The sequence below is a fragment of the Chiloscyllium plagiosum genome, chromosome 4 (assembly GCF_004010195.1).
Source record: "Chiloscyllium plagiosum isolate BGI_BamShark_2017 chromosome 4, ASM401019v2, whole genome shotgun sequence".
NCBI classification, from domain to species: Eukaryota; Metazoa; Chordata; class Chondrichthyes; order Orectolobiformes; family Hemiscylliidae; genus Chiloscyllium; species Chiloscyllium plagiosum.
This window is the reverse complement of record NC_057713.1, coordinates 71,743,019-71,770,702: the sequence shown is the minus strand read 5'-3', so window position 1 is coordinate 71,770,702 and position 27,684 is coordinate 71,743,019. Positions and strand designations below refer to the sequence as shown.

The window sequence follows — 27,684 nt, the reverse complement described above, 5'->3', positions numbered from 1 at the left end:
CACCTTGTCTCAGTCAAATCCATCGAATTCAGCACCGCCTTCCTAACCTGCAATCTTCTTCCTGACCTCTCCGCCCCCCTCCCCCTCTGACCTATCACCCTCACCTTGACCTCTTTCCACCTATCGCATTTCTGACGCCCCTCCCCCAAGTCCCTCCTCCCTACCTTTTATCTTAGCCTGCTGGACAAACTTTCCTCATTCCTGAAGAAGGCTTATGCCCGAAACGTCGATTCTCCTGTTCCCTGGATGCTGCCTGACCTGCTGCGCTTTTCCAGCAACACATTTTCAGTTCTTAATGTCACTCTCAGTCGAACGTGACGTTGAGTCAAAGACTATCACTCTCACCTCACCACTGGAATTCAGCCCTTTAGCCCATGTTTGAACCAAGACTATAATGAGGTCAGGAGCTGAGTAGCCCTGGAGCACCCAATCTGGGTGTCACTAAATAGATTGTTACTGAGCAAGTGCTGCTTGTTAGCATTCTTGATGTCATCTTACATCATTTCCTGATGATCGAGAGTAGAATGATGGGTAGTAACTGGCCAGGTTGGATTTATCCTGCTTTTTCTATACAGGACATAACTGGGCAATTTGTATTTTAACTGGAACAGCTTGGTCAGGGGAGCAGTAGTCTCTGAAGGACAATTCTTCAGTAATATTGCTGGAACCGTTCCTTGATATCACCTGAAGTGAATCGAACTGGCTAACGAACTGACATTTCTGAGGCTCCAGACTACTGGAGGAGGCCAAGATAGGACAGCCACTCAGCACTTCTGGCTGAAGCTTGCTGTGATACTTCAGCCTTATGTTTTGCACTGATGTCTTGGGCTCTTCCATTGAGGACAGGGATATTTGTGCAACCTCCTCTTTCAGTAAGTTGTTTAATTGCCCACCAGTATTCACAACTGGATATGACAGGACTGCAAAGCTTTGATTTATTTGTTGTAGGATTTTTGAGCTCTGTCCATCACTTACTGCTTATGCTGTTTGTCACACAGTTGTCCTTCTGCTGGATAGCTTCTGCTGGTTAATACCTTACATAAGTATACCTGTTGCTGTTCTTGGCATACCCTCTAGCACTGTCCATTGAACCAAGGTTGATTCCGATCTTGATGGTAATGGTTCAATGGGGCATATATTAGGCTATGAAGTTGCAGATTGTGTTGTAGTCCAGTTTTGCTGCTGTCAATGGCTCAGGCACCTCATGGAAGCCCAATCTTGACTTCTAGATTTTTTTGTAGTCTATCCCATTTAGCATGGTGATCGAATACGATTGAGAGTAATTTCAATGTGAAGGACCATGTAGTGGTCAATCTTACTGATAGTGTCATAGACTACTCCTCAATTACATGTGCATCATTGCTTCTGAGCATGCATTGTAAAGTGTGATGAGCAACTAAATTCATCAAAGCTGGTAAAAGAACTTAGTGAGTTACACAAGTCATCATATTCCCAGGTTATTTGTAACCTTGTATTTATTCTGTATGCGTTTGCAGCAATGGCCCTGGAACAATCTAATTAACTGTACGGGAGATAGAAACAGCAGCAAACTGCAATGCAGTGCACCACACCACACATTCCAAACCATGTTCAAAAGAAATTTCATAGAGTAGCTAAAGCATTACACTGTTGACAGAATGATGCTTATACAAAAAGCTGTCACAAAGGGGTCATGGAACTTGTGAATGAACTGCTGCAACATTGCATACCAGTAGAATATTCTTGTTGTTTTAGAAACATTTTTTTTAGTGTTTGTGCTGGGTATACTTTTCAATTTTATAGCATCTTAGGAACTGATTCTGCTCCTATCTTCACATCTTCTAAAATACACCATGGCATTCTACATTGCTGCAAACCATTTCTTACTCAGCTTAATGAAAGATAATTTATTAATCTATTTTAATTTTAATTATTAGAGTAAAGCATAATTATGTTTCAGCTTTGTGCTGGCTTGTATGTTCCTTTAGGGTTCAATTTTGTTTTAATACTGTAATAATATGATTTTCTGCAGTGATAATGCATTGTGACAAACTTTGACAGCTAAGCATGCTCAATATTCTTTTAGAATTCTGATATCAGCTGATAAACTCCAGTCCCGCCTATTCCCTGCAGATGTTTAAAAGAAGAAAACATTTGACTCGCATGAAATGTTAACTTTAGCAACGCTTATTAATTTCACACTTTTCCTAGGCCAAGTGCTCAGACTAACATTAACATTAGTGGCATAGCTTCCATACACTGCTGACACTACTGAAATTTACGATGGGCAATTTGTTCCTGACAGAAGGATTCTACAATAACAAAGAAATGTGTTCAATGCAAACCAATACCAAATGACCATTTCCCAAATACTCTTCTTTCCCAGCAGTGATACTGCACTCAATGAGGTGGTCAGTCAGACAAAACTTCCTGGACATGTAGAAAGAGGAATCTGATATAAGGTGGTGAGTTTTACTGGTGTGTGCCTTCAGTGGGCAAGGTTTAAGCTGAAACTAATAATTCAAAACAAAAGATTAATCCCATAGAAATCTAGTCAGATTCTTATATCCAATTTTTTTAGATTCCAAAAATGAAAGAAGAAAGAAGGGCCGCATGGTAACTCATTGGTCAACATTGCTGCCTCACAGCGCCAAGGACCTGGCTTCGATTCCACTCTCAGGTCTAAGTGGAGTTTGTACATTGTCCTCATGTCTGATGGGCTTCCTCTGGGTGCTCCAGTTTCCTCCTACAGTCCAAAGATGTGAAGGTTGGGTGGATTGGCCATGTTAATTGCTCATAGTGGTCCAGCAATGTGCAGTCTAGGTTAATTAGCCACAGGAAATGCAGGGTTAAAGGGATAGGATAGGGAGTGGGTCTGGCTGGGATGCTTTTTAGAGGGTCACTATGGACTTGATGGGCCAAATGGCATGCTTCCACACTGTAGGGATTTTATAGTAACACTGGGGTAAATTTTCTGGACCGTGAGATCATTTTCAGGCCCAGGACTAAACATTTGATGGTATCTCATCAACATGAAATCTGCTGTCCTGTGTACACTGGGGATGGTCTTCATTGGATCAGATAAAATGAATCATCCTCAAGAGCTGCAGACCAATCAGATAGCCTGAGAGGTCTAAGCCCAGTGCCAGCAGAAAACAGTGATTACTGCTAGAACAAGAAGTCTTGGGAGGAGTGTTCCCAAAGGCCATAGGGATCCCACAAATGAGACACCAATCTTCTTGCCTGTTAGCACTAACGCTGTGAAAGCTGCTGGCTGTTGAATATGCTCATAATATAGGGGACAAGTTGGAGGTGCGCAAGTAGTTGGAGGCCTAACAACCTGCCTTATTTACATGCTATCTCAGTGTTCAAATATACCATAACATTTACAACAGTGTTCAGAATATATAGCTGCATTTTTAACCAGGGTTGAAAACTAGGCATACAGGACCTCCTTACTTTATTTTCAGTGTGAAAGCGAGCTATTTTATTTCCCAATCCTTGTTTTCCTTTGAATGTTGGAATCAAAGGGCAAATCCACAAAGCTTTCACAATCAGTCTGCCAGAATTCCCAATGAAGTAAATATTGAATCTGGGAAAGGACTACCCCAAATTAACATAAGGCAAAGAATAGTAATAAAGAAAATAATGGCATTAAACAGTAACATGACCATACCTCCCAGGCCAATTGGTGTCCATCTCAAATCCTAGGCTAAGCGGACAAGAAGAGAGATCTCAATTACTTCTTAAAAAGTATATTCTCTCCTTTTAGAAAGGAACAAGTGATGGACAATTGGGAGGAGCTGTTATCAGGCAAGTCCACAGTTGTCACGTGGGAATTGTTTAAAGACCTGCTGATGAGACTTCAGGATCATAATGTCCAGTAAGGAGAAAGGCCAAGGATGGCAAGGTAAGGGACTGTTGGATAATGAGGGTGGTTGTGAATTTAGTAAAAAGGGAAAAAAAGCACATGTAAGGTTTGGAAGGCTAAAATTGGACAGGCCCCATGAGGAATATAAAGAAAGCAGAAAAGAACTCAAGTAAGGAATTAGGAGAGCAAGAAGGGGCCATGAAATGACCTTGGCAAGTAGGCATACTATACATACATTAAAAACAATAGGATAATTGGGGAGATGGTAGGAGCACTCAAGGATAAAGGAGGGAACTTATGCTTGGAAGCAAAGGATGTGAGCGAGATCCTAAATGAATACTTTGCATCGGTATTCACCCACGTAAAGGACATGGAGGATAGTGATTTTTGTATCGAGTATGCTAATATGTTCGGGCACTTGAGATCAAGAAAGAAGTGGTGTTGCATTTCTTGAAAAGCATTAAGGTGGATAAGATCCCAGGGCTTGATGGTATCTACCACAGGTTATTTAGAGAGATGCAAGAGAGGAGATTGCTAGGGCCTTGACCAAGATCTCTTTATCCTTGCTGGTCACTGGCGGGGTGCCAGAGGAATGGCAAGTAGCTAATGTCATTCCTCTGTTCAAGAAGGGAAATAGGGATAATTCAGGAAACTATAGACTGGTGATTCTCACATCAGTGGTTGGAAAGCTATTGGAGAGAATTCTTAGGGATAGGATTTATGAGCATTTGGAAAAGCATGGCCTAATTAGGGACAGCATGGCTTTGTGCAGGGTAGGATATGACTTACTAACATCATTGAATTTTTTTGAAGAGGTGACTAAGATAGTCAATGAGGGCAAAGCAGTGGATGTTGTCTACACGGATTTTAGTTCGGCTTTCGACAAGGTCCCTCTTGGTAAGTTAATCCCGAAAATTAAGATCCATGTGACTTAGCTGTGTGGATTCAGAATTGGCTTGCCCATAGAAGACAGAGGGTAATGGTGGAATGGTGTTTTTCTGGCTGGAGGTCCATGACTAGTGGTGCTCTGCAGGGATCCATACTAGGACCTCTGCTGTTTGTGATGTATATAAATGACTTAGCTGAAAATGCAGATGGGCGGGTTAGTAAGTTTGTAGACAATACAAAGATTGGTGGAGTTGTGAATCATGTAGAAGGTTGTCAAAAGATACAATGGGATATAGATCAGTTGCAGATATGGGCGGAGAAATGGCAGATGAAGTTTAATCTGGGTAAGTGTGAAGTGCTGCGCGTTGGGAGATCAGATGTTAAGGAAAGTATATAGTTAATGTCAGGACTCTGAACAGCATTGATATACAAAAGGATCTTGGGGTTCAACCCCATAGCTCCTTGAAAGTGGCCACGCAAGTAGATAGGATGGTAAAGACGGTGAATAGCATGCTTGCCTTTTCATGGTTGGGAAATTGAGTATAAGAGTCAAGATGTCATGTTGCAGCTTTATAAGACTTTGCCACATTTAGAGTATTTTGTTCAATTGTGGTTGCCACATTACAGGAAGGATGTGGAGGCTTTCGAGAGGGCACAGAAGATGTTTACCAGAATCCTGCCTGGATTAGAGGATGTGAGCTAGAAGGAGAGGCCAGAAAAACTTGGGTTCTTGTGTCTGGAGTGGCGGAGTCTGAGGGGAGACTTGATAGAGGTTTTTATAATTATGAGATGCATAGATAGGTTTGATGGTTGGAATCTTTTCTTGTTGTGTTGAAATGTCTAAAACTAGGGGCATGAATTTAAGGTGAGAGGGGGAAAATTCAAAGGACATGTGAGGGGCAAGTTGTTTTACACAGAGAATGGCAGGAGTGTGGAACGTACTGTAGGGGACGTTGGTGGAGGCAGATATGATAGGGGCATTTAAGGGACTTTTGGATAAGCACAGGAATATGCAAGGAATGGAGAGATATGGATCAAGGGCAGGCAGAAGGAATTAGGCATTAATTTGGCATTATATTCAACATAACATCATGGACCAAAGGGTCTGGTTCTGTGCTGTACGGTTCTATGTTATATGTTTGTTAAGGTGGCTACCAAGCATCCTTTCCAAAAAACTTCTATTAGACAATATCTAACCTTGAGTGTCACACCTTTGAACTGTACAGATATTCTAATTAAACCTGAGAAAGGATTTACAGATGTTGTGAATCCATAGTTCGATTTTGTTTGAAAGAAAACTGTTATGCCTAAAATTAAGATGGTGCTAATGAGTTCTGCAAGGGGTCAGGAGTGGGGGAAGTGGGTGGGGGTGGGGGAAGTGGGTGGGGGTGGGGGGGTGGGTGGGGAGGGAGTGGTCTCTGCTAGAGTAAACAATGATTTCAACCAGATGCATCAAAACTATTTTGTAAGATATTAACATGTTTAATTATATAGTTTTAAATTCTTTTCTCAGTCTACCATTAGGATAGAAAAAAGCTCAAAAACAGCTAAATGCCTGGTTTAGTATAAAATAAAACAGAGAACTGTAGATGTTGAAAAGCAGAAACAAAAATATAAATTGCTGGAGAAATTCAGCAGGTCTGGCATCATCTGTGGACAGAAAGTGGAGATAACATTTTGGGTCCATTGACCTTTCTTCAGAACTGGTAGGAGCTAGAAAAAAGTGATACATATGCTGAAGACAGAGGGTTGGGTAGGGAGTCGTGACAGGGTAGCTGGTAAAGGAGTAAGTGATAGGTGCGGACAGAGCCCAGCATTTGGTCAGGCAAAGTAATGAATAATGGTTAACCAGGGAGAAAGAAAAGCTGTGAGTGGGGATCATGAGCAAGTGCAAAGGAGTTGACTAGCTTGTTCAAAGTCTCAAATGCTCTCAAAATCATGATTTCTGAGAAGAATCCTATAGTTTGCTTGAAAAGTGAACTAATTCCCAGCCATTAAGAAATTTGTTCTTGCCTTCAACTGCAATCTATCTGTATCTGACTTCTACAAAAGAATTCTACTAGACTAGCCAACTGCAACAGTTTATTGCAGATTGACTAACTGAACACTAACTCACATGAATTGATGCCAAATCTATTGATTTTTCAGTAATTTAAAATTATGGATTCCTCTATTTCCTTTATTTCAGCTGGTGTGTGTGTTGAAGGACAACATGCTTCTATAAATTGTTAATAAATCCTGCTTTGTTTTAACTGTGAAGAATCTGTTGTGGATCATTTTAAAATTTAACTTCCCCAGAGTTTTGGGGAACACATCATTGATAATTTCAAAGCAGAAAAAGAATAAAAAACGGATCATTTCAAATGCAGGCGGACAAGGAGAGAGAAAAATAAATTAATTTACTTCACCCTCTTGTCAGTGACATATGTTTTAAAGAAAGAAGTGAGAATCTTGCAGATGCCCTAATTACAGTTTGCTGAAAACATCATAATGTGGAGGCTGAGTATTCCCAATTTTAATTAACAGTTCCTGGTCATGCCTTCATTTGCCTTTGCCCCAAGCAGTTGAAAATCCTACTTACTTTTCGCCTCACTTTTTTCCTTTAAAGAATACATGAAAGCCTACCTCTTTCTTAGATTATGGTTTTCTTACGTGACTCAATACCGTTTTGTTTTGTTTTCTAATTCCTCTGTGAAGCCCTTTTGGACTTGGCATTATGTTAAGAGTGCTCGATAAATACAATTCATTGTTCTTCCATGGCACATTTTTGATTGTGGAATGGCTGCACATTGACTAGCTTAGACGGAACATTGTTTGCGATCCTATCCCAATGCTTTTTTAAAACATGCTGTACCACTGAAATACAAGGCCACTAATAATAATTGGTTGAAAACTGTAATCATGCATCTCTGATACGAACTTCACCGTGAGTACACCACACACTTGCTCTTATTAACCAGGAGTGCAATCTTTGTTTGCTCATTCTTATCTTGCTACTTCCACATCAAATCATCAGCATTTGGCTCTTCACAGATGTGGCAGTACATCATCAATTAACTCATTGGACTGTTATTCATATGCACATTTCATTGATGCTACTTTGTCAGTAATGAATGGTTTCTCTCAGTTCTTTCAGTCTCTGCGAGTGAAAAATATTTGTGTTCACAAGGATTTTCGGATGAACCATGAAACAGGATTTATATTCTCCCCATCCCCATCCCACCAGCCTCATTCCCACTAGGACAGAAAATGCATATTGGTCTTGAGGATTGAGATTGACTCCATTGTGGTACAAACTAGTTCTACAACACAATAATATCTTTATCTCGATTCACAGATTAAAGAATCAATGTTTCTTTTCGATGGGGAGGAATGGATGTAAACTGATCTATGCCTCTTGAATTCAAGTTGGGACATATTGGCAATAACATTTGTTTTTTTTTCTGCAGTGATTGCTCTTTGTAATAGGTCTCCCAAGCCTATTGTCATTATAAGCACTGATTATGGTAAATTGTGGTTGTCCTCATAGTAGTTTGGATAAAAATATAATAACAGCCAAAATATTTTTTAAAACTCAAGCAATTTCAGTTACAAAGCAATTCCATTCTGTAGGTGCACACATTTGCATATATAATTTCACATAAAAAAGAATACATTTTTACCTTTGCTGTACACAACACAATTGTTGTTGTTATCCTCTGTTCCTCGCCAAGTCACATCCATCAGCCACTTGGGACCAGCATGTACTACTATAGGGACAGCCGCTTTTGTCTTCTGTACAAAAGAAGATAATAAACAGATGCCGTTTGTTTTTTGTGATTAAGAACTTGATGAATAATACTAATTTTCAAAGAAACTTAACCCCCAAACACATAAGCCAAAGCCAAAATCCCTTGTTGAGTTCTTATAGAGGACAGAGAAAGGCTTACTGAGTATAGTATCTCTTCTGATTGACAGAATTATTAAACCAGAAGTCTCGAAATAAAAACAGATCAGATCTTCCAGATGAATGCATCTCTAATGGTTTGGGTTTAAACTAAAAATGACTTTGGCAAGAAACTGTGAAGCCTGCTGGTGAACTTTAGGAACTTTGTCTTCCTGTTAGATGAAATGGTTAAAGGTCACCAAGGCTGCAAGTTCCAAAGTAGATTTTTTTTGTTTATTCAATATGGTGCTGTGATAGACTTGTAAGTGGAATATATCAACTGCAAATTATGATTTAAGATGGCAAACAAGATGATGGTTCAAGGTAGTTCAGAAGTACACAATGTATTTGTTATTAGCATTGCTATTTTTATGCATGTCTACATAGAACATTTTTTATTTGTAAACTCATGACTGATGATCTGTGATAACTATCCCATTTCCCATACATACATATACATGAATATGAATAAAATAAATGCATTATTGATGTTTTTAGAAGTCCACAGTACAGAAAAAGGCCCTTCAGTCTATTGGGTCTGTGCTAAGCAAATTGACCACCTAACTATTGTAATCCCATTTTCCAGCACTTGGCTTATAGCCTTTGTATGCCTTGTCATCACAAGTGTACATCCAAATACTTATTAAATGTAGCTCACTATCAAGCTCTCTACAAATTGCAAAAAAAACTTTTAATCCCTCCTTAACTGTCAATGTAAACAATGACTGGTTTCCAAAGCTTGCAGCTACTTCTAATATTATCTAATATTATCTACTTCTAATATTGCTATCTAATATTATTACATATTATACTGTGTATATAAAATATTTTATGTCTGTCACAACTTTAAACCACTTGCTAGCCATTCAGTTTGTTTTCTTCATTATCATTTATAAAGTATTTTAAGTAGAAACAATTTTCTCCTCTTTAATTACTTATCACCTGCTTTAATCATTTGTTTGTTAGGAGTTCTGTTCTACGTATTGTTTACATCCTGTGTGATGAAGAATTTTGTGGTATCAGTTCTAAAATTACATCCTACTGTTTGAAGGCTGAAATTGGACCTCTGTTATCACAGCTTAAAATAATACTCAGAGCTGATTTTTCTACATCCTTTACATTGTGTTGGTGAAGCAACACCTGGAGTACTGTATACAGTTTTGGTCTCTATTTTAAAAAAAACTGACATTGGAGGCTGCTCAACAGAGATTCACTAGGGAGTTTCCTGGGATGAAAGGTTTGTACTTATCAAGAACAGTTAAGCAGGTTACATACTTATTCATTAGAATTTAAAAGAATGACGAGAGGTATTATTTAAAAAACAGTATTCTGAAGGGGCTTGACAGGGTTGATATTGGGAAGATATTTCCACTAACAGGAAAACTTCAAATGCGGAGATGTAGTTACAGATAAGTAGTCACTCATTTAAAACTGAAATGTAAAGGAGTTTCTTCTCTCAGAGGGTAGTGAATGTTTGGAATTCTCTCTCCAAGGTTTCAGGCCACTAAAGCACTGAAAGCATTAAAAACGGAGGTAGACAGATTTTTGAAAAATCAGGGAGGAATAGCTGTGGTAAAACAAAAAAAAAGAGTTGAGGCCTGGGGCAGATCACCCATGATTTAACTGAATGATGGGGCATGCTTGAGAGGCCAAAATGACCTCAGTCTAGTCCTATTTCTTCAGTAGTTACATTGATATTCTTCATAGGATGGCCTCTCATGTTTTCTTGGTACAATGAAATGTTTAAACTTCTTCTGTCTGTTGCTGTAATATAAGGTTTATTCTGCTTCAAGTCTACACTGACTCCAATGTTAAATGTCTCAATCTGTTCTTTGGTGACTAGAATTGGATGCTGCATTCAAAATGGGCTCTGACTAGATATTTACACAATTTGATCATGGACTCTTCTGTCTTTTTACTCTTTTGGTTAAACAGATCAATTTTCTATTTGCTTTGCTGATTGCTACTTTTACTAGCTGCACATTGTAGAGCAATCTTCTCATTTTCAGTTGAAGCATTTGGTCAGGTGAGATTCATGACTCCTGGTCCATGGCTGTATGGCTTGAAGTGAGTTTTCTCAAACAATCTTCCATTCTTCACCTCATTCCTTATCTAATGGACGTTTAGGTGTCCTTCCTCAAGAATTGTGCAGTGAAAGAGGCTGCCGCCATATTTAAACACCATCTGCAAGTTAGGAGCAGCCCCTCGCAGTGTGTTGCTAGACTGTTAACACCAAGGATGTAACACAGGAAAATTTTTTAAAAACTTGCCTGTGCTCCATCGATTGGGAATTAGAAGGATTTATGCACAGTCTGGTGAAGCGGAGGTTAGGTTTTCTTCCTGCTGACAACCAGAAAAGACCACAGCACAATGGCTTCATCATTAGCACTGCTACCTCACTGCTCCAGGGACCTGGAGTCGATTCCATCCTTGGTTGACTGTGAATGTAGACTTTGCACATTCTTCCTGTGTCTGTGTGGGTTTCCTCTGGTTTTCTCCCACAGTCCAAAGATTTGCAGGTTAGTTGGATTGGCAATGCAAAATTGCCCATAGTGTTCAGTGATATGCAGGCTAAGTGGGTTAGCTATGGGAAATAGCAGCATCAAAGGAACAGGAGAATCGACGTTTTGGGCATAAGCTCTTCTTCAGGAAGGGCTTATTCCCGAAATGTCGATTCTCCTGTTCCTTTGATGCTGCCTGACCTGCTGCGCTTTTCCAGCAACACATTTTTAAGCTCTGATCTCCAGCATCTGCAGTCCTCACTTTCTCCAAGCTATGGGAAATACCTGGTTATGGGGATAAGATAGAGTAAACAATGAGTCTGGGTGAGATGCTCTTCAGAGGATCGGTATGAGCCGAATGGTCCATCTCCATGCTGTAGGAATAATTGTAAGATAACATCAGACCAAGTCACCTGGTTCACAAATTGCAGCCGGGGTCAGTGCTGTTCCTTGGGCAAAGCAACATAAGCAGGTAAGCCAGAAGAAGATCAATGATCACCTGTGCTCTGCAAATGTATGTGCAGCCACATTTTCTCTGTAACTTCATACTCACATAGCCAGCATTCATTTTAATTGTAAATTCTAAAAGCTTCTCAGCTGAGTTGAAAGTTAAAACATAAGCACACATTGGCACAATGAAACAAACTGAAAGTAAACAACCTCTAATCCACCTTATACTGAAACCAAAACTTAACTTTTTAAATCCTTAACACAGGACTCAATAGTGATTGTTGTAACAATTGTAAGATTATATCTCCCAAACTAGGCAGAAAACACTTTTACAACTTCTGCTTAAATCAGAATATACAGGAAATTTCAACTGTGATTTGTAGTTTGCATTTGTTCTCAACTTCAGTAAATATTAAGCCCTTTTTATACACTATGGCTTATTGAAAGCTTTCTCAATTTAGTCTTTAACAATTTAGGGGCATACATACTCAAGACTTTCTGTCTTTGTGTCACCTTTTGATGTATATCATGTTAAATTGACCCTCCATTTTCCTGCTATCAAAGTGAATGAGGTTTTTCTGCATTAAATTCCATCTGCTTCTTGTTAGTCTATTCCATCCTCTGGAAGTTTAATAACATCCCTTCACAGTTCATAACACTTTCAAGCATTATGCCATTCATTAATAAATATTAAGAGCATCTATGATCATAATACTGACCACTAAGAAATTGTGTTACTCCCTCAGGGCACTTTAAGCAGCTGTTGCTTTTATTCTATGGGCTCCAACTTTGCTGAAAAGCCTGTTATGTGGTAATTTTTGACATGCCATGTGAAAGTCTAAGTACCCCCCATCAATAGCATTAGCCTCATCAATCCCCTCTGTTATTTCACAAGACACTCATGGAGGTTAGTTAAACATGATTTGTCCTTAAAAAAACCTATACTGGCTTTACTTATTTCATCTGCATTTGTCTATGAAGTTATTAATTTGTTGTTGTTCCTCACTGCCTCCCACCACTCCTCCCCACATCGTCATTCTCTTGCTCAAACCCATGACTGGTATTTTATCAAATTCATCTGGAAACCCATGTACACCATATTAACAAGATTAAGCTCATTAATTCTCCATGATACCATAAATAAAATCAAGCATGTTAGTTAAACACATTTACCAACCAATCCACATGGTCTTTCTTTAATTAATTAGCATTATCCCATGGAACTATTAGCTTTGTCCCAAATTACCATTTTGAAAAAAGCATTCTGATCAACCAGGCAAATCTGAAATGTATATATGATGATTTATTCGTTTACTTTCAGTTCTATACATTCCACTCACAACTCTCTGCTGTTTTCTCAAAATTTCACTCTATCCAATCACTCCTCACAGCCATCTTTTTTTCTCCACATCTCCTGAGATCCCTGTCACCTTCATCCTTTGTCCCTTTCCCATCTTGTCATTGTTGACTGCTGAGTGAATAAGATGCCTGCTTAACTTGTTTGAGGAAGAATATAAAGATATGAATGATGGGAACTACTGGAGGATACAAATGGGGCAGCTGGTTAGAAGTTCGGCACAACATCGTGGGCCGAAGGGCCTGTTCTGTGCTGTATTGTTCTATGTTCTATGTTCTATATGAATGATGGGAACTACTGGAGGATACAAATGGGGCAGCTGGTTGGCTATGGAACTGCTCTGTGTTAACATAGTGATGGGTGGAAGAGTTGTTGTTGCATTTTCTGGTGACAACAGTTCTCTAGTGCAACCTAAGTGATCCTTGCGTTAACAAGGACATCCCTGATATCCCAGGCAGAATCAGCCAACGGTTGACAATCAGTCTTCTGTTCTGAATTGCCTGAGGAGGATCTGAGCCCTATATCTTGTTATTCACACAGGTCCAAGCCTTGCTGTTGCACAATGTTGTGCAGAGCATAGCGAATCGGGGGTGGGGGTGGGGGTGGGGAGGGCATGATCTACTAGAAATATAAGAAAATAAGCAGCCTAAAGAGAAACTGGTATAAATGCAATCGAGATGGGCAGCACCATCTAGGAAAGAAGAAACTAAGTGAAGACACTTATGACAAGACAACAAGTAGCTTTAAAATATATTTAAAAATAAAATGAAAGAATACCCAATTAAAGTGAGATTGAATGTCTGTACATCAAAAAAACACAGTGCCCATAATAAAGGGGTGTTGGAGGTAAGTATGTTTTGAGAGGAAACAGATAGAATATGGATTACTTGGACATGATTATAGAATAATAGGTCAAGAAATTAAATATTGCAGGGGAACACATATTTTAAAAATCTAAAGTGGGATAAAAAGGAACGGGAGTTGTTCTTGTTTGGGATAAATAATGGAAATAGAAGAAAGGACTCATCGGTCAGAAAGACAAAAATAATCTGTATGGTTAATAGAACATAGAACATAGAAGAATACAGCGCAGTACAGGCCCTTCGGCCCTCGATGTTGCGCCGATCCAAGCCCATCTAACCTACACTAGCCCACTATCCTCCATATGCCTATCCAATGCCCGCTTAAATGCCCATAATGAGGGAGAGTCCACCACTGCTACTGGCAGGGCATTCCATGAACTCACGACTCGCTGAGTAAAGAACCTACCCCTAACATCTGTCCTATACCTACCCCCCCTTAATTTAAAGCTATGCCCCCTTGTAATAGTTAAAGAGAAAAGATAACAAGGGAACAATAAGACTAATAGATGTAGCAATGCAAACCATCGAATAGGTGACAAATAAAAAAGGTGAGTTAAGAAAAACAGAATTAAAATTATGTAGGCTTTCAACTATACTAATATATTTTGAATAAATAAGTAATAGAGGGAAAATTGTATGGAGTTTTGACAATATGTCCTTAACATCTTTCCAACTTATCCTACTCCTTTTTAAAAATCTCGTAATGGGGAATAAACCAGAATAGATAAGAGAAGTTGAAGTAGGGGAACAACTAGGAAATCATATAAAACTAAGTGGGCGGCACAGTGGCACAGTGGTTAGCACTGCTGCCTCACAGTGCCAGAGACCCAGGTTCAATTCCCACCTCAGGCGACTGACTGTGTGGAGTTTGCACATTCTCCCCGTGTCTGCGTGGGTTTCCTCCCACAATCCCAAAAATGTGCAGGTTAGGTGAATTGGCCATGCTAAGTTGCCCGTAGTGAAGGGGTAAATGTAGGGGAATGGGTCTGGGTGGGTTGCGCTTCGGCGGGTCGGTGTGGACTTGTTGGGCCGAAGGGCCTGTTTCCACACTGCCAGTAATCTAAGTAAGATTTGCGGATGCTTGAAATCCATAAACTGCTCGAGGAAACTCAACAAGTCTGGTAGGATCTGTCAGGAGAAAGCAGATTTAACATGGACTCTGTTTTCTCTCCATACGTGATGAGTTTCTTCAGCAGTCCTAATTTTGCTTAACATTAATAGCTTACTTTGTTTATTCTCAGGAGCAAATAGAACTTGGGAAATGAAATAAGCAACTATATTGGCAAACAACCATGGAGAACAGCAATAAGAAATATTTAATACTATGCCCATAAGAGTTTGGTAAAAGGAAAGAACAAACTAAATACTAGTGGAACTTTATGTATGAGTAAAGATATTTAGAAAAAATCAGTCTTAAGAATCCAATACCTTGAGACGACATGCAGAGGCTGCACAATTAGAAAAATTGTGTATGGATTAGGAGGGAAGTGAAAAAAATAAAAACTATTCGGAAAACAAACAGGCACTGAAAAAAAATCAAGGAAGATAAAACAAAATAGCAAATTATTTTACAGGTACATTGATAAAAGAAGGAAGGATGCAAAGATAATAAGACTATTAAAGGATAGCCAAGATAATGGTACAGGTAACAATAGGGAAATGGCTGAAATATTAAATAATTATTTCCCTTCAGTATTTATCAGGCAGTAGAACAGATAAACAACTTTGAATGATGAGATGAGCAATGAATAAAGTGTATTTAAAAATCCAAAAGGGATGCATTGAATAAATTAAACAAATCCAAAGAGGAGAAAAACCCTTAGACTTCTTCTTAGGGAAAGAAATAGGCTAAGGGGGGTTGAAGAAAGTCACAAAATCACAGAATTGCTACAATGCAGGAGGCCTAAAATGTTCATGACTTGTCTGCACTAGCTGCCTTACCTTGTTCTTATTTTTGTGCCATTTGCTATAAAATTACTTATCTTGTGTTAGGTTGTTTTAAAAATGTATGTTTTTCAAACTCCCAAATGTTGTGAGATAGTCTGTAACAGCAGCAGTTTATAAAGCAATATTTCCTCCCCACTTCACTGAAATTTCTGCTCAATAAGTATAGCTTCTTGCAATAAACATTATGGAAAGCACCTCTTTTCGCCCATCATCAAATTCGCACATTGGATAAAAATTCCCAAATATGCTCTCTGTCTCACTTCACTCCAGTATAGTTTGACCATGCAGCTCTATGCAGCTTAAAGAAAAAATACATTTTTCTGTTTTTCAGTTACTTAAAAATAGTCCTTAATAAGTTTTACACTAAGCAATTAATGTATGATCCAAAAGGCGTGATCCAATGTCATTTTCTCTGTGTAATATCTGCTGTTAATGACTCACCACCTGTCTCTCCAAGTCATGCCTGCCATCTGTAAGGCGTAAATCATGAGTGTGATGGAATAGTTCTATGCTTGTCTGTAACTCTGACAACACTCCAGAAGCTTGACATCTTCCAGAAAAAAACAGCTCATTGACTGGTGCTCAATCCATTACCTTCCACATTCACCCACTTCACCACTAATGTACAGTAGCAGTACTGTGTACTATCAACAAGATACACGTATCACTCAACTGGGTTCTTCAACAGCGCCCACATGCCTAACACTTGGAAGAAATAGGCCGTAGATGTATGGGAACACCACCACTGGCAAATTCCTCTCCAAGTAATTCACCATCCTGATCAGCTGGTATCTCAAATATCCATAGTATATAAAAGTTCAAGACTAATATTATCGTGAGAGCAACATGCAGAAAACACCTCACAGAGGGCAGTCATAGTCTCCCCAGAAAGTCTTTGAAGACACTGGAATTTTGACAGCAAAAGCTAGGTCATTCTTTCGCCATAGACTCTGTGGGTAGGAGAGTGTCTTCTCCATACTTACTTGGCCTTCTGTTTTCTCTATCCTGTTGGTCATCACACAGTAGCAGATCTATGACCCATCTGGACAATGGCCTTGGACCACTGGCTTTCTTGTCTCTTTCTCACCATTCAAATCTCCACCCTCATCAAAACCCCCACCTGCTACCCCTCCACCATATAGTATTATTTCTATTGGCTCAACTGGCTTGACAGCTGAACTATGATGGAGATTAATGCCACAGCATGGGTTCAATTCCTGCATTGGCTGAGGTTACCATGAAGGACTCTCCTTCTCAACTTCTACCCTTGCCAAGTTGTGCTGATCATTAGGTTAAACCATCACCAGTCATTTCTCTCTAATGGGAGTGCAACCATATGGTCTGATAAGAATAAAGCAACTTTATCTTTTATCTGCAGGCTTTCTTTCTGCTCACTCTCTCCTTTGTTGCTGCAGCCTAAAAACAACAAATAGGTAAAGCACATTAAGATGCATACACAGTGAACTTAACTAGTGAACTCCTGATATATGCATTCATGATCTTGTTACAGAACTCTTTATCTGGCCTTCCTCCTACATTTCCTCATAACTAGGATAACTCACTCCAAAACATTTTCTTTGTACATCAAACAAATAGTGGAGTAAACAATATAAAATCACAACTGGTTGGGTCTTAATCAAGTTGAAGTGCTTGTGAGTTGAATTGTTAAAAATGTAGGCAGCAAGCTTTTGACATGAGCTCCAGTGAGCCTCACCTTTTGTCAGAAACTTGCCCCTGCTGCTTTTATGTCATTAGCTAGAGTCACAGTCATAGAGGTCTACAGCACAGGAAAAGGCCCTTTAGGCTATCGGGTCTGTGCCAATCAGACATAATCACCTAAGTATTCTAGTTCAATTGTTCAGCACTTGATCTGTAGCCTTGTATGCTTTGCCATTGCAAGGGCCCATCTAAATTCTTCTTAAATGTTATGTGTTTCTGCCTCAGCCACCCATACAAGCAGTAAGTTCCAAATTTCCACTGCCCTTTGGGTGTAATTTACTTCCTCACATCCCCTTTAAACCTCTACCCCTTAATTTGATCTATACCCCTGGTTATTGATCACTCCACCAAAGGAAAAAAGGTTTCTTCCTCTCTTCCCCAAATAAACTTATACTTCTCAATTATGTCCTCCCTCAGTCTCTCTTCTGTTCCAAGATGAATAATCCCAGTCTATCCAATCTCTTAAATTAACTAAAAATCTCCAGCCTAGGCAACATACTGGAAAATCTCCTCTACACACTCTCTGGTGCAATCATATCTCTCCAAGAATATGGATTCCATAACTGCATTTAAGACTTTACTTTCACATAAAGAGTGGGATTTGGGATGGACAAGTGTCACATTTGATTTGCTGCTGTATAGTTCAGATCACAGTTTTTTTTTAAATTGGCTGAGTGACAACAAAGTATTGTTTAATCCTTGTGTTTCAGAATCATAGAAAGTTTACAGTGAAGCCCGCCAGGGGTCAGTGTTAGGAGTCCTTGTCTTCCTGATATATTTCAATGACCTAAAAGTTGGTGTGCAGGGAACAAATTCAAAATTTGCAGATGACATGAAACTTGGAAATCCATATCATAAAGTTGATAGTGTAGAACCAAAGGATTCCAAATGTTGATGGATTGAGCAGACAAATCAAATAATGGGTGGCTCGGCGGCACAGTGGTTAGCACTACTGTTTCACAGCGCCAGAGATCCAGGTTCAATTCCCACCTCAGGCGACTCACTGTGTGGAGTTTGCACATTCTCCCTGTGTCTGCATGGGTTTTCTCTGGGTGCTCCGGTTTTCCCCCACAATCCAAAAATGTGCAGGTTAGGTGAATTGGCCATGCTAAATTGCCCGTAGTGAAGGGGTAAATGTAGGGGAATGGGTCTGGGTGGGTTGCGCTTCGGCAGGTCGGTATGGACTTGTTGGGCCGAAGGGCCTGTTCCACACTGTAAGTAATCAAATCTAAAAGTGAAATTTAATGCAGAGAAGTGTGAAAAGATTATTTGGTGGGAGGAATGCAGAAAGACAATGTAAAATAAAGTACATTCATAGGCACCTATATATATATATATATATATATATATATATATGTGTGTGCATAAGTTGACTCACTCTATGTGATGCCAAGAAATGGTTGAAGCCACTAAATAAAAGGCTATGGGCCCTAACAACATTCCTGCTTTAGTACTCAAGGCATACATCTACAACACTGGCATCTACTTGACAATGTGGAAATCTTCCCTAGCAAATTCCTGATATTAAAATGTAAGACAAATCCAATCCAGACAATTATTGCCACATCATCAGCAGAGTGATAGAAGGCAGCATCAACAGTGCTATCAAACATTAGCTAAGGAATAACCATCTCACTAACGCCCAGGTTGGGTTCCACCTGGGCCAATCAACTCCTGGCCGTATTGCAACCTTTGTTGAAACAAAAGAGCTGAATTCCAGAGGGAAAGTGAGCATGACTGCCATTGAGTTTAAGGCCACAAGAGGGAAAGTGAGCATGACTGCCATTGACTGATTATGACTTCAAGGAGCCCTAGCAAAATTGAAGTCACTGGAAATCAGGGGAAAGATCTCTGCTGGTTGGAATCAGACCAAGGATGAGTGAAGATGGTTATGGTTGTTTGTGGTCAGTAATCTCAGCTTCAGGACTTTTCTGCAGGAATTCTCTAGGGTAATGCCCAAGGCTCAACCACCTTCACCTGCTTCATACAAATATAGCAACATAGAAATTAGATGCATGAGTAGGCCATTTGGCCCTTCGAGCCTGCACAACTATCCAATATGATCATGGCTGATCATGAAATTTTAGTATCCCACTATTGCGTTCTCTTTCCCTTGATCCCTTTAGCTGCAAGGGATGCTTTCCATGTCCAGCTCCCTCTTGAATATATCTAACGAACGGACTCTACCAGCTTTTAGTACTAGAGAATTCTTCCACTGGTTCATAACTCTCTGAGTCAAGAAGTTCTTCCTCATCTCGGTCCTGAATGGCTTACTCCTTATTCTTAGACTGTGAACCCTAGTTCCCAACATCAATAACATTCTTCCTGCATCTAGCTTGTCCAGTCCTATCAGGATTTGTTTGTTTCTATCAGATCCCCTTCATTCTTCTAAATTCCAGTGAGTACAAGCCCAGTCAATCCAGTCTTTCTTCACGTTAGTCCTGCCATCCTGGGAATCAGTCTGGTAAACCTTCACTAAGCCCCCTCAGTCGCAAGAATGCCTTTGTTCAATCTATGAGAGCAAAACTGCACACAATATTCAAGGTGTGGCCTCATCAAGGCCCTGTATAACTGCAGCAAGACATCCCTATTCCTTTATACAAATTCTTTCGCTATGAAGGCCAGCATGCCATTAGTTTTCCTAAACACCTACTGTTCCTGCATGCGAATCTTCAGCGATTTGGTATTAGATTAGATTCCCTACAGTGTGGAAAGAGGCCCAACATGTCCACACTGACCCTCCAAAGAGTAACCCACCCCCCTCTGACTAACGCACCTCACATTATGGGCAATTTAGCATGGCCAATTCACCTGACCGGCACATCTTTCGATTGTGGGAGGAAACCGGAGCACCCGGAGGAAACCCACGCAGACACGGGGAGAATGTGCAAACTCCACACAGGCAGTTGCCCAAGGCTGGAATCAAACCTGGGACCCTGGTGTTGTGAGGCAGCAGTGCTAACCACTGAGCTAATGTGCCGCTGTATGCTTTCTTTTATTGGTTAAAGTATTGATTAAAGGAGTTGGGGGTCATGTTGAGGACGTTGGTTAGGCCACTTTCGAGTATTGCGTGCAATTCTGGTCTCCTTCTTATTGGAAGGATGTTGTGAAACTTGAAAGGGTTCAGAAAAGATTTACAATGATGTTGCCAGGGTTGGAAGATTTGAGCTAAAAGGAGAGGTTGAAAAGGCTGGTGCTGTTTTCCCTGGAGTGTCGGAGACTGAGGAGTGACTTATGGAGATTTATAAAATCATGAGGGACATGGGTGGGATAAATAGACAGGGTCTTTTCCCTGGGGTGGGGGAGTCCAGAACGAGAGGGCATAGGTTTAGACTGAGAAGGGAAAGATATAAAAGGGACCTAAGAGGCAACGTTTTCACGCAGAGAGTGGTGTGTGTATGGAATGAGCTGCCTGAGGAAGTGGTGGAGGCTGGTACAATTGCAGCATTTAAAAGGCATCTGGAAGGGCATATGAATAGGAAGGGTTTAAAGGGATATGGGCTGGGTGTTGGACTGAAGGGTCTGCTTCCATGCTGTACATCTCTATGATTCTATGATTGTTCCATCGTGACACCCCAGATGTCGTCGAACCTTGCCATTTCCTAAACTGCCACCACTCAGATGGCCTTTGCCACTAAAGTGGATAACGTCATATTTATCCACATTGTATTGCATTTGCCAAATATTTGCCCACTCAGCCAGCCTGTCCAAGTCACCCTACAGCCTCTTAATATCCTTCTCAAAGCACACACTGCTATCCAGATTGCTGTCATCTGTAAATCTGGAGATATTATATTCAATTCCTTTGTCCAAATCATGTGTAATTTGAACAGCTGGGGTCCCACCACTGAACTCTACAGTACCTCACTCGTCACTACTTGCTACTCTGAAAAGGACCCATTTATTCAAACTCTCTGCTTCCCGTCTGCCAACCAGTTCTGTCCTCACGTCAATACTTTACCTCCGATACCATGAGCTTTAATTTTGCTAATCTCTTGAATGGAACCTTGTCAAAAGCCTTATGAAAGTCTTCGTCAATGATCTTATCTCCATCATAGGGTCAGAACCTGAAATTTCACTTCAGCACCATTCGTGAGTTCTCAGATTCTGAAATAGTCCACGTACAAATGCAGAGTCAAAGAGTCAAACAGCAGGAAACAGATCTTCAGTCCAACTCATCCATGCTGACCAGGCTTCCTAAACTGAACTATTTTTATTAACTCAACAATATCTAGGTTTGGGTTGGTAAGTGCCAAGTAACATTGGTGTCACACAAGTGGCAGGCTATAACCAGCAACAAAGGAGAATCCAACCATTGCCCCATGCCATTCAATAGCATTTCCAGCATGGAACCTCCATTACCCTTGGAAGGGTGGGATGCAGGTTGACCATTTATTAGATTCTAAGCTTTACCAGCCATATAAATACTATAGAACTAGGACAGGTCAGAGGCAAAGGATTCTAAGGTAAGTAACTCCTTCTCTTATGCTCATTGTTTGTCTGCTATGTACAGGGTACAAGTTAGGAGTGTAATGGAATACTCCACACTTGCCTGGATGAATGCAGCTCCAACAACATTCAAGAACCTTGACACCATCCAGAACAAAGCAGCTTGAGGATCACCCTATCTTCTAACCTCAAACTTCATTCCCTCCACTGTTGAATTTCAGAAGCAGCAGTGCACTCCATCTACAATTTGCACTGCAAAATTTACCTAGGCACATCTAACGTCTTCCAATATTGCAATGTCTTACATCTAGAAACACTTAGGCATCAGACTTACGAGAACACCACTTGTAAGTTCCCTTTCAAATCACTCACCATCCTGACTTAGAAATATGCCACTATTCCTTCAGTGTCGCTGGTCAAAATCCTGGAACTCGCTCCTATAGGTGGTCCTACCCATAACAAGTGTGTGGTTGAAGAAGCCAGCTCACCACAAACTTCTCAAGAGAAATTAGTGATGAGCTTTGATTTTGGGCCTAACCAGCAATGCTCGCATCCCATCAACAAATACACATTAAAAAATCATTGAAGTTGGCAATACAAGTTGAGAGTAGAATTCATAAAGCATACAGGATCCTGGACTTTATCTACAGGAGCACAGAAAACAAAAGCATTTCTACGTTAAAGTTGTATGAGACAATGCTTCACTCTCAAGTGCAGTATTGCATCTAATTCTGGATAATTTCATTGAAGGACGTTAAAGCATTAGACAGAGTACAGAAAAGATTCACAAGAATGTTTCTAGGAATGGAGAAACTTCAGTTATAGATAAATTGGAAGGGTATGGACCGTTTTCCTTGGAGAGAAGGCTAAGAAGGGATATGATGTGGAGGTGCCAGTGTTAGACTGGGATGGACAAAGTCAAAAGTCACATGATACCATGTTATAATTCAACAGGTTTATTTGAAATCACAACCTTTCGGAGCACCAGTCTTATATCAGGTGAAGTCCTTCAGACTTCAACAGAAGAACGAGCAGTGCTCCGAAAGCTTGAGAAGAGATATGATAGGGGTATTCAAAATCATGAAGGGTCACGACAGTCTGGAGAGGAAACACTGTTCTCATCGCTGATGGATTAATAACCAAAGATGCTGAGATTCTGAGCAGAATCTAGTGCCTTCCCTTATGGTAGATTTGGTAATTGGAGCAATTAATCTGGTGAAGGAGGTGGGGTGGTGGTGATTAAGGATCCCACCAGATTTTGGCTCCACCCTAATTAAGCCTGTGGTCTTCTGGTCCTATTGCCTATTGAGGCCCTTACGTATGCAATCAGTGGCCATACAAGGACCTCATTTAACCATTGCCAGTATTAATCTTGGGAAGGGGGGGGAAGGTGGGCTTGTCATGAGGGGAACACAATAAGCAAACAGGACTCCCACTAGGAGTTCCCTCATTCAAAGGCACTCAGTGTCTGAAGGAGGTTCCCAATGAAAACCTCTGCACTCCCCTACTTTTCAGTCTCCACCCGGACCTGTGACCACCACTTTTTAGTGCCCACCCTACCACCATTTACCTATCGATGGCTCAGATGCATGTAATACCAACAGTCCTCGCTGCCCCTTCTGAGTACAGAAAATCTTCTGGCTTTGATTGGCCAGAATCACTTGATAGGCAGGACTTCCACCATCAGGGTCCTTAATCCTAGAGGGAAGCCCACTGGTGGCTTGTGAAGTGTCAATTATGCATTAATCACTTTTAGTGTTTTTGTAGAAGTGGGGTTCAGTGGTGGCAAAGATCCTTGTCATCTCCACAAGATTCTACCTGTGATTTTGAAATGCATATTTTTCCATGACATTCTCAAAAATAGTTCTGTTCATGTGGAACTTTAACTATTGAAATACTTTGATATGAGCATCTTCATGGGCACAAAACAAACCAAGAAAAAGCAGCGATTAATAAATAATGGAAGTGAGATTGCTTCAGAAGTTCTCACCAAAACCTTAGGAATAAACTTGAATTTGTTTGGAAAAGTTAGATTGTATACTGTAGTCCCAGTGCTGAGACAACCAATGTGAATCAGATTGATGCTAACAGCACAGGATTCAATCTCTGTTGCAGATCCAGCAGATATGAAACCTGCAAGCTTGTCTCACTGTGATGGAGGTCATGGGCTCCATGGATCAGACCCTCCTTCGCTCAAAAAACTAAAGAAGAAACAATTGCCTTCACTAAACAAAGATGGTATCATGTCAAAAGGTGCTCCTGTTAACTTTAGACACAATATATCTACAAAGACCTATAGATATCATATCAGAATGAAAACAGAGATGATATATACAACATAACTGCCAATTTATACTGTACCCAGTTAATCTACTGCTAATTTCCACATAGCAGAACCCTTCTATGCATCATATAACTCCACTTCATATTGTGAGATGTTGCAGAGATGAATGCATCCCCATTGATCACTTTCAACTGCTACTGCATGAAGTAACTGATTGACAAAGGTTCTACCCCCCCCACCACAAACTGACAAAAAAAGACAAAGAATGGTAATAATAAAATGACAAGGATCTGCTAAAGTCTGCCAACAACACAAGATGAAACAAAAAGATGAGAAGTGTGTGGGAGAACATGAAAGTGAACCAACATTATGTTTTATTAGAAAATAAGGTATGCCTGGTACAATCTATAGGAGACAAAACTAGGGTGTACAGATACACTCTCTGAATTATCAAGCAGCTAACAAATGAAAGCTCTTATTGGAACCAACACCAGATAATAAAGAGGGAGTCAACAGATGGAATTCAGTCTTCAGAATCTGCGTTCCACGATGATAGCGAAACTACTGATTGAATTACTGCTTCAGCATTCCTGGCCTCCAAATTGAAATTAAACTGTTCAAGGACTGTAACGCAGGTGTCAAAATACAGTACGCAACAAAATTGCAACCATCTGATGACAAGAATACAAGGGATAGATGTTACGGAAAAACAAAACTCTGTTTAGATAACATCTGCAATATTGTGAGCTATTTTGGGCATCACCCCACCTTCGGAAATATACATTGACTTCAGAAGCAGTGCAACATAGATTTACAATACTGATGCCTGGAGCTTAAACATTAAATTACAAGGTTATATTTCCTGGAATTTGGAAGAATGGGTGATTTGATCAAAGTTTCTCAGATGTTTAGAAAAGAACAGTCAAGGTGCAGAGAAACTGAAAGGGGTGGAGAAAGGTTTCTTTGGTGTCTACAAGGATGGAAATGTTGAGTGCTGGCTTACTCTATTAGACAGGGTGCAACATTTTGATTTCCTGATGACAGGTTGATATGCAGAGATAAGGTGAGAGGCATGTTAAGCATTACATTAGCCTATAGTGGATTCATACTTGTAATATAGTTACATGGAACAACTACCCATTAAAATATATCATTTTTAAATTATGTCTACTTTTAGGATTGAGTCAGCAATGTACGTGAATCTCATGACACTCTATTCATAATTGTTGACCAGTGGAATGTAATAGTTGGCTTTCGGAGTTGTGTGTAAGGTCAGTAGTTTACCCTGTTTGACTCGATAGTACCCGAGAGACCAGGAGAAGGGCAGCTTTCATAGAACTCAGGCGAGCCAGTATTGGAGATAATAGGTGAGGGGGCTGATCTGGAGTAGCATTGAAGGCCTGGAACAACAGAAGAGGGATCCAGGGAAAGACAGAGAAGTTGGGGGCATAGAAGAATGGGTAAAAGGGCTGGTTGTGGTAGGGTTGATGAGAAACATCAGTCAAGATAAGAAAATGAATGGCAATGTCAATCTTGTCTGAATCTATCTCAAGGTGTTAATGAGCAGACTCCTTACAGGGCTTTATAGAGTCATAGAGATGTACAGCATGGAAACAGACCCTTTGATCCAACCTGTCCATGCTGACCAGATATCCCAACCCAATCTAGTCCCACCTGCCAGCATCTGGCCCATATTCCTCCAAACCCTTCCTATTCATAGACTCATCCAAATACCTCTTTAATGTTGCAATTGTACCAGCCTCCACCACTTCCTCTGGCAGCTCATTCCATACCTGTACCACCCTCTGTGTGAAAACGTTGCCCTTTAGGTTTCTTTTATATCTTTCCCCTCTCACCCTCAGGCTGAGGCTGTTTTCCCTGGAGCGTCGGAGGCTGGGGGGTGACCTTATAGAGGTTTACAAAATTATGAGGGGCATGGATAGGATAAATAGGCAAAGGCTTTTCCCTGGGGTGGGGGAAACCAGAACTAGAGGGCATAGGTTTAGGGTGAGAGGGGAAAGATATAAAAGAGACCTAAGGGGCAACTTTTTCACACAGAGAGTGGTACAGGTATGGAATGAGCTGCCAAAGGAAGTGGTGGAGGCTGGTACAATTGCAACATGAAGGAGGCATTTGGATGAGTCTATGAATAGGAAGGGTTTGGAGGAATATGGGCTGGGTGCTGGCAGGTGGGACTAGATCGGGTTGGGATATCTGGTCGGCATGGACGGGTTGGACCGAAGGGTTTATTTCCATGCTGTACATCTCTATGACTCTATGACCCTATGTTAACTGGCACTTGGGGCTAAGGATCTCTCTTCAGATCCTTCTCGGCTATCTTATAACTCTCAATCGTCCCAATTGAACCTTCGCGCCTCATCTTTACAAAGGCTGCCCTCTTCCCTTTAACAAGGGATTCCAATTCCTTATTAAACCACGGCTCCCTCACATGACCCTTTCCTCCCTGCCTGACAGGTACATACTTATCAAGGACACTCAATAGTTGCTTCTTGAACAAGCTCCACATATCAATTGCGCCCTTCCCTTGAAGCCTACTTTTCCAAGCCACACATCCTAAGTTGTGCCTCATCGCATCATAACTTCCCTGCCCCCAGCTATAACTCTTGCCCTGCATGCACACTTATCCCTCTCCATCACTAGAGTAAAAGTCACCAAATTGTGGTCACTGTCCCCAAAGTGCTCACCTACCTCAAATTCTAACATCTGGCCTGGTTCATTACCCAGATCCAAATCCAGTGTGGCCTCACCTCTTGTTGGCCTGTCTACATATTGTGTCAGGAAACCCTCCTGCACACATTGGACAAACACCGACCCATCTAACGAACTCGAGCTGTAGCTTTCCCAGTCAATATCTGGAAAGTTAAAGTCCCCCATACAACCACCCTATTACTTTCACTCTTCTCCTGAATCATCCTCGCAATCCTTTCTTCTACATCTCTAGGACTATTAGGAGGCCTGTAGAAAACTCCTATCAGGGTGAGCTCACCTTTCCTATTCCTAACCTCAGCCCAAACTACCTCAGATGGTGAGTCTTCATCCATCGTCCTTTCCACCGCTGTAATACTATCTTTGACAAGCAATGCCACACCTCCCCCTCTTTTACCCCCACCTCTGACCCTACTAAAACATTTAAACCCTGGAACCTGAAACAGGTTTTGGATACTTGTGGGGGGGGACAACTTACCAGGGGTAAGCAATGGGGTTCAGGCCTCTGGCACAGAGCCTGTCCCCGTTGCTCAGAAGGGAAGGGTGGAGAAGAGCAGAGCAATAGTTATTGGGGACTCAATAGTTCGGGGCACAGATAGGCGGTTTTGTGGGGGCGAGAGAGACTCACGTTTGGTATGTTGCCTCCCAGGTGCAAGGGTACGTGACGTCTCTGATCGTGTTTTCCGGGTCCTTAAGGGGGAGGGGGAGCAGCCCGAAGTCGTGG

At 40.8% G+C, this 27,684-nt stretch overlaps 1 protein-coding gene across 2 annotated transcripts in view; it reads right to left on the bottom strand.

Annotated features, from left to right (window-relative positions):
• Nucleotides 1-27,684, bottom strand: part of zfpm2a (zinc finger protein, FOG family member 2a) — a 939,997-nt gene that overhangs the window by 210,759 nt on the left and 701,554 nt on the right. For both annotated transcript variants that reach the window (XM_043688412.1, XM_043688413.1), the window contains exon 5: nt 8,401-8,512. In XM_043688412.1, coding sequence (XP_043544347.1) covers nt 8,401-8,512 — 112 coding nt within the window. The remainder of the gene's footprint in view (nt 1-8,400; nt 8,513-27,684) is intronic.